General features: G+C 38.5%; 1 protein-coding gene across 4 annotated transcripts in view; it reads right to left on the bottom strand.

Moving 5' to 3' along the window:
* RNF19A (ring finger protein 19A, RBR E3 ubiquitin protein ligase) overlaps positions 1 to 13,659 on the bottom strand; it is a 61,445-nt gene that overhangs the window by 23,121 nt on the left and 24,665 nt on the right. For all 4 annotated transcript variants that reach the window (XM_061447983.1, XM_061447985.1, XM_061447986.1 and 1 more), the window contains one exon: positions 144 to 892. In XM_061447983.1, the coding sequence (XP_061303967.1) occupies positions 144 to 760 (617 nt within the window). In that variant the 5' untranslated portion in view covers positions 761 to 892. The remainder of the gene's footprint in view (positions 1 to 143; positions 893 to 13,659) is intronic.

Below are 13,659 nucleotides of genomic sequence, written 5' to 3'. Positions count from 1 at the left end.
TTAACAGAATTCTGCCTACCACCTACTCAAACACCACAAAACAGAATACTAAAGCAAAGCAAGTAACTTTTCAAAAAGCATAATGTTATGAATATTATTTATGCTGTCACTTTTTTGCAGATATTGGGAAACAAAGTACATACCCACAATCCGGAGCTGGGCACCACCTACAATCAGGATCCGCAACCAGCCAGCGCCTAAGCATAAACTCTTCGTATTTTTCCATCAAGATGTCATCATTTAGTATCAAACGAATATCATGAGGATTAAATCGTTCTGAGCATTCTGGACAGCTAATATTAACTCTGCTCTCAGAGATCTCTATCCGGAGATACTGACGCAAACAATCCACACATGATCTATGGTGACAAGTCATTATCTCCGGGAACCTGTCCTTGGAGTGCCGCAAAAGGCACAAGGGGCATTCCATGAAGTCTCCGCTTGGTTTGCTGCTAGAGGTTGTTCCGTTATCAGACGAGGTACACGTGGAGAAAATAGAGTTCTTGTCTGTACACATTTCTGAATGAATACTTTCAATACTTGCAATTCCATCAACACCTCCATTTAAATCCCTAGACTTGCGTTTTGTGTCTTTTTTTCTCCGAAAAAGAGAGCCCAGTGAAATTCTTCTTTTCTTTGGTGCCTTTTTAACTGATGGCAAGCTCACAGAGGAGGCAGAAGACTGGAGGTCCCGATCAGAACCCATTTGCCGATGTAAACTCATGTCTAGGTCACTCATCAGAAATGGTTTAAATTTCATATACAACGTTAATCATTTTTAAGGATCAAAATAACAGAGAATACAGGCATATTATTATGTAATCCAGTTTGAGAGTTTTCATGCAGAAAATTCACATGAAACCGCTTCCAGCATATTCTTCAAAGGAATTCCCTGTATTAGAAGGAAAGATGAAAAAACAAACAAAAAATCAGATTAGAAACACACCCATCGCTTTCGGTTCTGAAAGGCCACAGCACTCTAATGACTTGTTATTCGTATTACTACCATCTTGTCACCATCTGACATGATACTTTTTCTGTCAGCTTGTTCTATCCTTTACATCCTTCTCATCTTAACAAGCCTGAAATTTCCCTGTGGTCAAGGAATATCCTTACAACACTTAAGTAAGTGCTGAGAACGGCATCTTTACTCCCCTGCTCCCTAAGGGAGATGGTATGTGTGCATGTGTAGAAATTACCATATCCCAAGGTGACAACTAAGAAGTGTATAACAAGTTCTTCTACAAAGCCTAGTAATAGGCTTAGAGCATTGGAAACTTTTCTGTTTTCTCTATGTTACACGTTCCATATGTCATGTACAAACCCTACATAGTTAATTAGAAGAAAGATGTGTCTATCTGGAATCCATTTAGACAGCAGGAACTGAATCACTGTGGATAAACAACTCAAGATATTCTCAAAATGTAAGGGTTCTCAGGGAAGTACCCAGATGCATTTTTATCATGCAAGGCACCTGAATATTTCAGGAAGCAGAGCCACATAGTGAGTGACAGCCAATGCTGTCTTGCCCTTCAACTTCCGTATTGCTATTCAAGCAATCAGTAGTTAAGGTGACATTTGATTTTCTCATTATACTGACTTTTATTAAAAAAAGCCCCAAACCCCAGATTCTCATCACATATAAAGCTTCAACTATTTCCAACTATTTCCTGTCTTCAGGACAGGATCACTGAAATGACAGGGTCAAGACCAGGAAGTTTCAGAGGAAGGCTGACCACCAGCAGCAGGAATCCCTCTCTGAAGAGGAAACATAGAAATAGCCCACGGGCTGTTCAGCTCACCAAAGCAACATGTGCATCACACCCACTGCTGGGTCCTCTGCAGACTGCTGTAGCTTGATATTATATACATACCAGCAGGTAGCCAAGTCAACATTACTCTATTTATACTTTCATCTAGTACAGTAGTACCCTACCATAATACTACAGTAGTACCTACCAGAATACTTCCTTCCTCAAGTGTAAGAATTTAAAAAGAAAAAAAAAACAAACTAACCAAACAAAAAAATCCACCCAAACAAAAAAGGGAACCCACCATAAAAAACATAGTACCCACACCCCCCTCTCATCTGACTTATAAAATAGAGGTCATGTGTTTTAGACCACTAGACTGTTTGTTTGATTTTTAAGAAAGTTTAAAAGCCACTATAGTCTGTTTTTTTTTAAATGCTGAATTAGTATTACCTCCCTCCCAAAGGAAAATCTTACCTCTGTGGAACACTATCCAAAAAAATCTTATTTTATTAAAGCATATTTCAAGAACATAACCCACTCTTCATTCCCTCCTAAGGGAACATTTTCAGCCTAAAATCTAGTCAAAAGGAATCTTGGATACTTTACCTGCTTCTGTTCCCAGAACAAATTTAATAGCTTTATAGCTGCTGTTTCTCATTAAATGAGCTAAAGCATTCCCTTATCTAAAGGGAAAAGGTGAAATAAATGAAACTGCTCAACAGTGATGACAGAAAGGACATCCTTCTCTCGCGGACTTTGACATGATGTTCTAGATACATACAGTTGGTGGACAGTATCCAATACACAAATCCTATAGCCCATGGCTGGTGATAAATTATATCTGTATGTTTTAGAAGTACAAGACTAACCTTGAAAGCATTATTATAACTACATTCTTACTAACATTCATATGTTCACACAGATCCTACCAGACAGTGGAAATTGCCATCCTCTCCAAGCATTCATTTCAGGCAAGACAGTGGTTGGTTGGTTGGTTGTGGGTTTGGTGTTGTTTTTTTTGTTGTTTGTTTTTTGGGGTTTTTTGTGTGTTTTTTTTTTTGTGTTTGTTTTTGTTTTTTTTTTAAAGAAAAAATAATAGAAAAAAAGTAGGAAATAAACACAATACTACAGCCAAGCCTGTGACCACAAGCCTTCCCCTCCTCCCTTTCTCTGGAGAGGAAAGAATGTGTACTACAGCATTTTTGCCAGTTCCAACAGATGTACAAAATCAAGAAATCAAGAAATAACAGCTCTGGTGATGAACCAGTTTTACTTTTTTTTTTTTAAACAAAGATTCTCCCGTGTTCTAAAGAAAGAGACCATTAGTTCTATAGTTCTCTGCGTGTAATGGGATCTGATAAGCAGTCTTTCAGAAATAGCAGACTGCTCTTCTAAAGAAAATAGTTAAAACTTTGTCAGGGTTTTGAATAGGAAAGTTGCCAGTTATTTCAGACAATCATCAATTATGCTCTCTAGATTTAAATGCATAAAGCCAGTTTTAAAAGCCATACTCTTCCTTATATAGTAATTTTGGATTACGATTTTAGTGACATTCAAAGATGACTTTGCTGAAAAGATACAGCAGATGATTTATTACAGGAAAAAATGAAGACAAATGTTACAATGCTAAAAACCATAAAAGCCTTACTAGCACCATCTGGAGCACTGGCCAGTTCTCATGTTGCCCAACCCAACACAGCATCTGCATGATTTTACTGACAAAAAGAAGGAAAAAAATGATCTGATTCTGTACAGCCAGAGAACACAGCGCCTGTATTATTCCAGTAAGTGTGTCCACATGAAATACACTGTGTGAAAAATGAAACTCCGAATCAAGTAAGTCTTGAAACAAGCCGAGACACACAATTAGGGTAATAACAACAAAGGATCTGATTTTGACCAGCAACATTCTGCAAGTTCTGCCCCATCTGACTAGTATAAACTCCATCAACATACAAAGGAAACTAACATGGGCAACGGCAAAGGGTTAGGAAAACCGCACACAGAGTATCTAAAAATGTAAGTTCACCACTGTCCTCAACATTTCCTCAAAAGCGCTTAACTGACTAGAGAAAAACCATGTTTCTGGCTTCCTGCCATCCCTAAAGCCCTACCACAAATCCAAATTCCAGGCACGCTTCGCATTCTGCTCATGCCACAGACTACCACAAAACACCAGTTGCCAAAGCACAAACACACCTTGTCATTTGAAGAGCTCCAAAAGCACAAAATGACATTTAAAGATGTAACTTTCAAAAAGCTCAATACTTAACTGCAATCTGTTCCTTCAGAAATCCTTCCTAAACTGTTTGCTGAGGAAAATTAACTAACATCCAGCTAATGTCCTTCTAGAATTCTTCTTGACCATGCTGCTTTAAAGTATGTGCTATCACTGACCATATAGCAGAGGGGGAGAGAAAGGAAAATCAGAATAATCTTGTAAAGGGAGAAATTTTCAGCTGACAAAAATCACAGGGGTAAAAAGTATCTTCTGGTATAGCTCTCCACGACAGAACTTTTCTTTGTCTCATCTTACAAATTTCCAAACTTTTTTGAAAATTTCCAAACTTTTTGGGGTAGCCAAGTACAACCCTACAGATTTTGCAAGAAAAACCCCTACACTTCTATAAGCCAGCTGCTGTGGAAGACTAACTCCCTCATGCTCCAAACACACCAGAGGCACAAGTTCATTGTTCTGCCTGCTCTTCCACTACACCTTCAACTGAGCATACCGGACCAACAAACGTGGGAGTCTGCTATCAGGCCAAGCAGCTTCATACACATTTGCAAAATGAAGGCAGGCTTAAACATTTGTCTAGCAAAGGAGAAAAATCACCATTAACACAGATACAGCTACATCCTCACTAAAATACTCAAACATTCCCTCATGTAATTGGTGCTTAAATGGCAAATGAAGACTTTCTGTATTGCAAAAAAAAACACCAAAAAAACCCACTCTTCATTTCAGGCATTTGCTCTTCCTTGCAATTTAACCATGCACCATCTTTATGTTAGCATACTGAAAGCTACTGCTTTATTAAAACTGACTGCTACCAGCTTCATTCTCTTACATTTCTAATTTCTAACATCTATGCTCTGTAGCTGCTTTTTGAGATGCTTAAACTGCTCCAGCTTAAAGAGAGCTGAAAAGAAAAAAAAGAAAAAAAAACAGAGCTCAAAGTTCACCCACTGACAATGCATCACAGATCTAAAATACATTTCTGCCTTCCTCTTCCAAGGAGCATCTCCTGTCAATCACATAGTATCCTGGAATTTCTAAGTTATGATGTTAACATCAAGGTTATCTTTAAGCATCTATAAAGAGGCATCAAAACCGCATTTTGCTTCTTGTTTATGGTGCAAAAATTGTAAAACTAGTGGAATGAAATGTAGAAAATATTCAAAAGCTTAAACTACTAAATTAAACTGGGGGAAAAGAAACGCTTGCCTGAGGATTTCTAGAAGAACATACCCCTGCTCGCTCTACACATGCCTCAGGTTCAGCTAAAAATCTGGCATGGCTAAAACAGTAAGGAACAGTCTGAAAGAGCTAAACAATTTTGACAGCTATGTGCTTCTGCAGCACTATGTCCCACTGAAAAACCCCACCGTATTCACATCAATGCATATGGTCTCAGAGCATGCTAAGGCTGTTAGGTGGTTTAATCACAGATGATTTAGTACAAGCAGAACCAACACTTTGCAACTTGGAAGTAAACAAATGAAAATTATGTGGAAACAACAAACGTTCTGGCAGAGCTTTTATACACACCAAGTTGAAAACTAAAATCCTTTAATGGTAACATAACACAGTATAAGTGAAATGCTTGACTGCAGTAAGTGCTTTCTGCTAATTGTGACTCCTTCAATGTATTTCCCCTCAAAAACCAAAACCAAGAATAGCAATGTTTTCCATTACATCTTTAGAAGACTGACTTCTAAACGTGTTTAATTGCTGTGGCGTTTTTGGATGACTTCTAAGTTTGATTTCTAATAAAAGGTGAAATAAAAGGGTTGATAATATTTGGATTAAGCTGAAAAGTTTATTCTATAAAACAAAGTTAACAAATTTGTATCAGCAGATTTCTCAAGCTTTTAAACCAAACTTAAACCTACAGATACTTATCAGACATTTACAGTGATTTGTTAGGGTTATGCCAGGATGCAAAAAATGTGAAGTCGAAGTGACTTAAGTCATTTAACTCAAACTGAGCTGTGTAAAATGACTTTAAAAATATACTCATGTAAATGTCACTTCATTACAGCTTTCCTCTTTTGAAAAGAGGGCACTGATATGGTAGTTCACATTTTATGAAGTTTATCTAAGCAAAAAAGTAATTTTAGTATCTCAGACACTTTTTTCAGGAAGGTATTTTTACTCTTTATTCTAGGAGCCACACAGGTGAATGCTTCTCTTAAAGCATGAAGACCATTCATTATGGAAGCTACCAGAGTTGCTTCTACTTCTAGTAAATCTTTTTCAGAGTTAAAATTACTTGATCATTCAGTTAATTAGGCTCTCATTTCTTTATACTTCGTATAGCCTATTGAAATAATGGTCCCTGCGCAGCTGTCAAAACCAGGACTCCCCTGATCAAAGACAAGTTTTTGAAAGCCTTTAGGAATCTGCCATGTCAAGTCTCAAATTTTACGTATCTTCAAACAACAGAAGAACAGGTTCAGTGAAATAATCTTATGTTTTTAATTTGTGCATATTCCAAACACTGGGAGTTAAGCTGCCCACACTTATTGTACCAGGCATTCACTGACCAGTTTCACACTGGTGTTTGCATCAGGCTCAGCAAAGGTGCTGACAAGATCTGGGACATACCCATACCAGCACAGAACTGATAAGCAGAACAGAGTAGGGCCCACATCCCTAATCTGAAAAGAAGTTAAACTCTCTTGGACAAGCCCACTTGACACATGTAGACCACTAGACCAGTGCCGAGTGAGAAACATGAGGTCTTCCAGGAGCAAAAGGACATTCTTTGGGGTTCCTATAAACAGACTCTGCATTACTTTTGGGAAGTCTTGTAATAATTGGGATCAGCTCACAGACGCTATGTAAAATGCCTTGTAAAAATTAAATAAAAGACTATCACTAGGTACCAAAAGCAGACAAAAGGCTGGAGTAATTCCCTTATCACATGCAAGCTTTTCTCTTCAGCTGATAATCTACATTTCAACTGGGATGTTCACTAAAGCAAGGAGACTGCTATTTATTTGTAAAGTATCTTTCAAAAAACACTGAATTAAAACATTATGGTTTCTCTAATCAACTTTCTGTCCAGATTGTTACTTCATATTCCAAATCATGTTATAAGAAAATCCGCTATTCAGAGATACTGTTATACAAGAATTTAAGAGAAAAGCACTTGTGAGACAGAGATATTTTAATCTCTTAAAAATCTACATACTGCACTGTTACCATGTCCCAGTTTATTCTGACTGCACTTTATTTTTCCTTAAAGTCCTGTGTCAATTATCTGGAAATTCTACTTTCACTTCCAGAACAAAGCAATATTGTTTGTAAAACAATAAAGCAAACACACAGACTAGGAAACCACTTAGGTTCAAAGCCTGAGACAGCCAGACTGACCAGGCACTAAAGTCAAAAGATTGACCGTATTTAAAAGACACAGAAGCCTGCAGAGTACACGCTGCAGAACTGCCAAATGTTAACTGATATACAGTGTTCTATTTTAAAAGTCACAGTGACACGACAAACCAATCCTGAAGCTAGAAAAATCTTCAACAGCTTATTAATAAAACAAGTTATGCTTCTTCCTTAGAAATTTCTGTGCAATACATTCTGCATCATGTGTCCATGACAGCTGCTATTAGGAAAGGAAGTCTCACAAGCTGCTTCAACTCATTCCGAAAGTCTCTGAATGACTGATTGCCAACTCCAGCAAAACTGTTCCTCTTGCACATAACGCTTGTTAAAGAAGAGAGTTCACTTCAAGCACCTCCCCTCAGTCTGGTGACAAACAAGCAAAAATTCCTTAAATTGTAAAAACATTAATTTTCCAAACCAGCAGCATTAAATCTGGGTATTGAGTGCAATGGTTGATCAAAGCTAAGAACTCACTGGAGAGCTGCTTCTTTGTGAATCTTCAGGCCTACATCTTTCTCAAATAAGACTAGTAGGATCAATTTTCCCTTATCTAACTCAGCAGAGCAGTCTTAGTTCAACTATGTGCTTGCTTGCTGTGTTGAAAAGCTTATCCTATGCACTGTAAGCAAATGTACACCAAACTCAGCCAACAGAAACCAAAGTCTTGGAAAGACAAGGAGAGGAAGGAAGGAAAACAAAACATCACCAGAACTTTTAACTATGTTAATCCTTTAATCATTAGAATCCTCACACTAGCATAATTATTTTCTTGCCTAAGTGATGGGAATACATTCTCTGGGCAATGTTGAGCATGTACTTTCATTTCTAAATATTGTGGGGAGATTGATTTTTTCTATGTATACACTGAAGTAATGTTCCAGAATATCTGACAATTCCAAAATATAGCTAGAGATATGGAATGTGGAAGCAGCACTCCAGGATTAAAAACCGCACAAGCTGCCTATGCACAAAAAAAAGTTTTAATCTAACTGTATTAGAGCGTTCTTTATGACCATCAGCTGAAAATTAGCCAGTATGAACACATCATTCAAAAGACTGACAGATGACTTTGCCTGAGACAAATACAAAAATTCAAACCCAAAGTCTTCCCCACCCCTAAAGTGAAAATATATTGTAAATTCTGCTTTTAAAATCCTAATCATCTGTAAGAGCAGTCAATATAAAAGAGCTAAGGAACTTAATTCTGAATTATGTCTTCTGAGAAGGCTTATATGGTATGAACAGACTGATTCACCAATGCAGCCTGAAACTATAAATAAAACAAAGCACATTATCTGGCAACTACTATAGCAAAATAATCCCAAAGCAAGCGTTCAGGTTTTCAGCTCTATATTTATTCTAGTTAAAAGCAAGTATCCACCACTTCGGGTTTTACTCTTTACTACTGCTGAATGATACCCTGGAATTTCCTGCAGCTGCTTTTTATTCCAAACTATACATTGCACAATAACTGGAATAAATATACACACCAGTGAAACAACTTCAGAAAGTTTTGCTTCCAGCAGTGTCACCAATCCTGCAAGTAGAAAACACTGCAACACTCCTGAATGCCGAGATCATTCCTATAGAAAAGCATTCCCAAATGTCATTTCAGATCTGTAGTTTTGCCCAATCAAACAGTAATGGCTATATATTGAATTCTGACAAGCTTTTGTTTTCCACCAGGCTTTAAAGTTTGTCCTACTAGAAAAACAAACCAGATGTAAGCGTATCAAGATACAAGGTGAGACATATTGTAGTAGAGGGATCTGAAATCAATAACAGAATTTCCAGAGACACTACACACAGAATCTGAACAGTACGCCACAGAGATGGCAGTCTGAAAGGATATATAAGAGTTAGCAGATCTCAGTTCCTGGCCCCTATTGATTCTTAAATTCAACAAGGGCCAGAAGTTTGTCTTGAACTGAAGATATTCTTGATCAGCTAACAGGCAGCCTCTTCCAGCTCTGTCTTTTCTCTGGCATAAAATTAACCTCTATTTTCAGGGTGGGGGAGAAAGAAAGAAAAATATATTAATAAACAAAAACAAAAATAAACAAAGCCACCCCACACACTGATCTTGAAACAGCTTTGCCTCAACACAGAAGTGCTGGAAACTATTAATGGATTATTTTTTAATCCTCTGGTGCTATTTTCCCAGTTTTATTAACAAAACAGATATACTTTGGATAAAACTTGTAAACTAAAACAGTTAAAAAGAGCAAGTTAGTAACAGTTCTGAATTCTTCCAGTGAGATCAAGTTTGGCTGTGTTACCTTACCATGGGCTGTCATAAGAACCGGGTTAGTTTCTAAAAGCCACTGTGATGACTTACAGCAATTTACTAAACCACTGTAGACTGACAATATCTCGGCCCTTGAGAACTGAATAGCCACTGTGTATTGATCTCGGCTGATGCCTCTTTACAGAGAAACTACTAATTCTGGTAAATATAATTCAATATAAAATTTTCAGAAAGACCTGGGTGATTGTGTGTCTATTTTAGCAGCATCAAGCCCATGATACAGACAAGAACTATGAGTTTTCTGAATTCTGCTATGGCTAATCCCATAACTGCTGCAACTGCTCTCAGGTCAGGTACAAAGGTACCCCAGTGTAACTAACTGCTCCTGTTCACCCAAGAAATGAGATTAGAGCAAAGCCTAGTATAATATACCCAATCCTACTGCTGCCTGGCCTGTGAATTTATTCCGTTAGTATGTTACTGAAAAACTCTGCATGGATGTATTTCAAATCACCAAGTCCATATTTTGTTTAATGATAGCTCTGGTTAAACTGGTGCAATTTCAAATACAGACCAAAATGAAAACAAAACAAAACAAAACAAAAAACAAAAGAGAGACAAAAACAAAGACAGGGAAAGATCTAGCCAGGGAAACAAAAATACTTCATCCTGCCAGGAACACTGCCTCTAGCTTCCAGACAGGAAACACTCACTGCCTCCAGAAAAACCATTGGCGTCAGGAAATGGCAAAAGTACCACGAAACTTATGTCAATGCCAAACCTAATGTAGAACAAAAGGAGAACATTACAAGAGGAAGGTAAAGACAAACTGACTAGGCATCAAGCACTGATGTATTTGCTTGTGAATACATGAGGTGAAAATTCCAGTGTTACTGACGTTTCTTTGGGGGCAAGTCAGTGGAAAGGATTCTTCCAGTCCTGCTGAAAATAAATAAATAAAAAAGACCAGGCTGAAAAGCTAGAGCCCATTCAGCATAGACAGCGCAAGAGAAGGGGAATTATCTGGCAGCCTTTACAGAAAGAGTCTACTAGCACTATAAACAGTGTAACCAGTAGTTAAAAAGCACAAAGCAAGAGAAAGCTGAATGAGTGACTTTAAAGTGTACCTGAGGCTGTACCTATGCTGGAAATACAATATATGTCAACCAGAGGAGTTATTCTGCCAGCACAGTTATTCCACCTACAACAACGTAATTTCCAATGCCAAAAAATATGCTATGTCAGCACACAGCAAGGCTTAGCCAGTTTTAATGCAAGTTTTTCCAAACATTTTTCACTGACAGCAACACAGTGTAACTGCAACCAACTGGGGAGTAAGCAGTTTCTCTACGCTCAAAAACCTGCCAATGGCTAGAAAATTTTGTGCAAAAACACCCACTCTTGGCTTTAAAGACTTACTCTTGTGAAACTTCTAACTGTTGCCTTGTAAACGGCACCCAAGCATACAGCAATACAGGAGAGTTTGTGAATCCTCTGCAAGCCACTGCGCATTTGCGCATTAGCCAGCGGTCATACAGTCTTTCATGTCAGAAGACACTGCATCACACAGTGGTGATGAAACCCTGGCAATGCTGTGATATTCTGGATTGTCAGAATGCTTCACAACAAACTTGTAAAAAAACCCCAGCATTCCAAGGTTCCCTGCTGTGCTCAATATACTTAACAACTGAATACAAAGTCAGAAGAAAACGCACAGGACCTGGAGTGATTCCACCCTGCCAGCTGAGGAGTGCTGCAGCAGTGCTTGCTGGCACACTTGGTGAGCAGCTGCCGGAAAGCAGAAAATAAGTGTGGGTCAAGATGTATTTGCACTATTCCACTTACTCCATGACTTTTAAATTAGCAAGCTACACCTTCACTGCCAGGCCCCATAACACAGGGAGTATTTCTGAAATACAGCTCCCCTGCCCTCATGCTTTTGAGCAGAGAGCCTTTTTCCCCCTAATACCTTCCCCCTCCATATTTACATGTGCAATCTCACATATGCTAACACATCTTTAAATACACTTTTGGTGGATGTTACTCTTTTCTTCCACATAGCATCATCTTAAACAGCTCTTTCTACACAATTATGGAATCATCATTAGTTAGGCCCCTTTGTTGGACAGACTGTGACACATCATCCATTTCAAAGAATTACAGGCACAAAAGTTCACACATAAATCAAGCATCAGGCAATTCCTAGAAAAGCAACTGTGCTTTTCTCCATTACTGTGAACAGCTAAACACTTTCTAATTACAGTCTCCAAGCAAACCTGTGCTATTTCAGGCTCTGAGGTAAAAACCGTACTTTGTGGTTTTCAAACAGCAACACTGGTAATACGCCTTCAACTATACCCTTTTTAGTAAAACTCTAAAAAAACCCCCAACACCTTAAGTCAGATATAAAAGCTTCCTAGACCACAGAAACATAACATTTGGTAAACTGAATGAGTGCAGAAGATGCTGCCTCTGGCCAAGAGTACTTGCTAGCCTAAACCTGAGACAGTCCTCAAATGCTGGGATGATTTTTTCCCTTTAAAAACCAGAGTAAGTAAGCACTACAAAAGCTTTTTGCTTATTTTTTTACATCAGCTGCAGTCTTCCAGCCAGACTTTGAATCCCATCACAGTGACACAAACAATTCTGTTCAGGCCTTACACAGCTCTCCTGAGCTGTTTGCAGCCAGATAAATCCCAGACGAAACAAGTATCTTACACTGAATATAAAGCACAGGCTTTCATATTTAAACAAACCTCTTTGACTTAGAAATGATCAACAATAACAAAAGTCAATTCTTTGTTCATCTTAAAAGTAAAATACAGCTTTCTCTGGCAGCTCATGAATTCACAGTTTTTAAGTCTTTGCTTTCTTTCTACTTGGAAGTCAACCACTAGGAATTTCAAATTGCAGTAGATGAATACTGTTTTTTTTCTGCTTATCTAAACCTCATGTTAACACTGGGGAAAAAAAAACAAAAAAACAAAACAACAAAAACAAAAACAACAAAACCTTTAGCAATACATGGGGTTTGCTGCTCAAAAATACTTTCGCATGGAACACCAGCAAAGAACTGCTACTATAATCACAGTTTAAAGAGCTAAAAGCAATATCCTGCAAGCAGAGTGTCAGGCATAAATATTTACAAAACAATCTGAAATGCCTGTAATAAACAAATGGGACAACATATAGTTTGTCAAGTACATTTTCTACCCACAAAACACATACACCTAGAAGTAATGCTACAAACACCATTCACAATGATTCCACACACCACCACCACCCCCCCACCACCCCCCTCCAAATCCTGCTTCAATTCCTACATGCCATTTTCCACACCAGCCGGAGTGGTTGCATGTGCACAATGCAAACCTCACCCTAACTCTGCTGACGTCAAAGTTTTCTTGCCAACAAATGCTTCTGAAGTAGTTACATTAAGCCTTCATTGTGCTGTGTAACTCAGAGGTTAGATTCCTGAATCAAGAAACAAATGCAGAAGAGCAGGAAGTGAGAGAGGACAATTCAATTTTTCAGTCCGAGACTGCTGCTGTATCGGGCACAGTCTCTTCATCTAACTGGCTCATTTTCCAGGCTTCAGGTAATTCTCTGTATCAATCAAAGGCAGAGGGAGAACAAAGCAGTGCCCATGAAAACTGAAGAGGTCAGCTGAAGCAACCAGCTAAGCAGTGACCAGAGAGTAGGCAACACAGAGGCACAGCCTGCTGCCCTGTTTATGTCCTCCTGTCCCATCATAGCAGCTCAGCCAGAACCAGCACAAGCCCTCAACTAGCACACCTTGTCCTTTCGAGTCAAGCAGCGTGACCCAGACAGAGGGAGGGCAGACGGCAGTGCACTTGTCTTCTTTTCCATCTTCAAAAACAAAGCAGATGCCTCAAGTAAGAACATCTGAAATACTCTAAAAGCAGAAATTGGAGCCAAAGCTAACAGTTTGTATGCTCCGCAGATCATTTTAAAAAGATTCCTGAAACTGCCTGCAGACACTGTGTCTATGATGGTGGCAGAATACCTCACACTAG

This window comes from Pezoporus flaviventris, unplaced genomic scaffold (assembly GCF_033815535.1).
Source record: "Pezoporus flaviventris isolate CSIRO_AGI_PZ_B2104156 unplaced genomic scaffold, CSIRO_AGI_Pfla_v1 ptg000007l, whole genome shotgun sequence".
Lineage (NCBI taxonomy): Eukaryota > Metazoa > Chordata > Aves > Psittaciformes > Psittacidae > Pezoporus > Pezoporus flaviventris.
The sequence above is the reverse complement of the archived record's forward strand: the minus strand, read 5'-3'. Positions and strand labels throughout refer to the sequence as shown.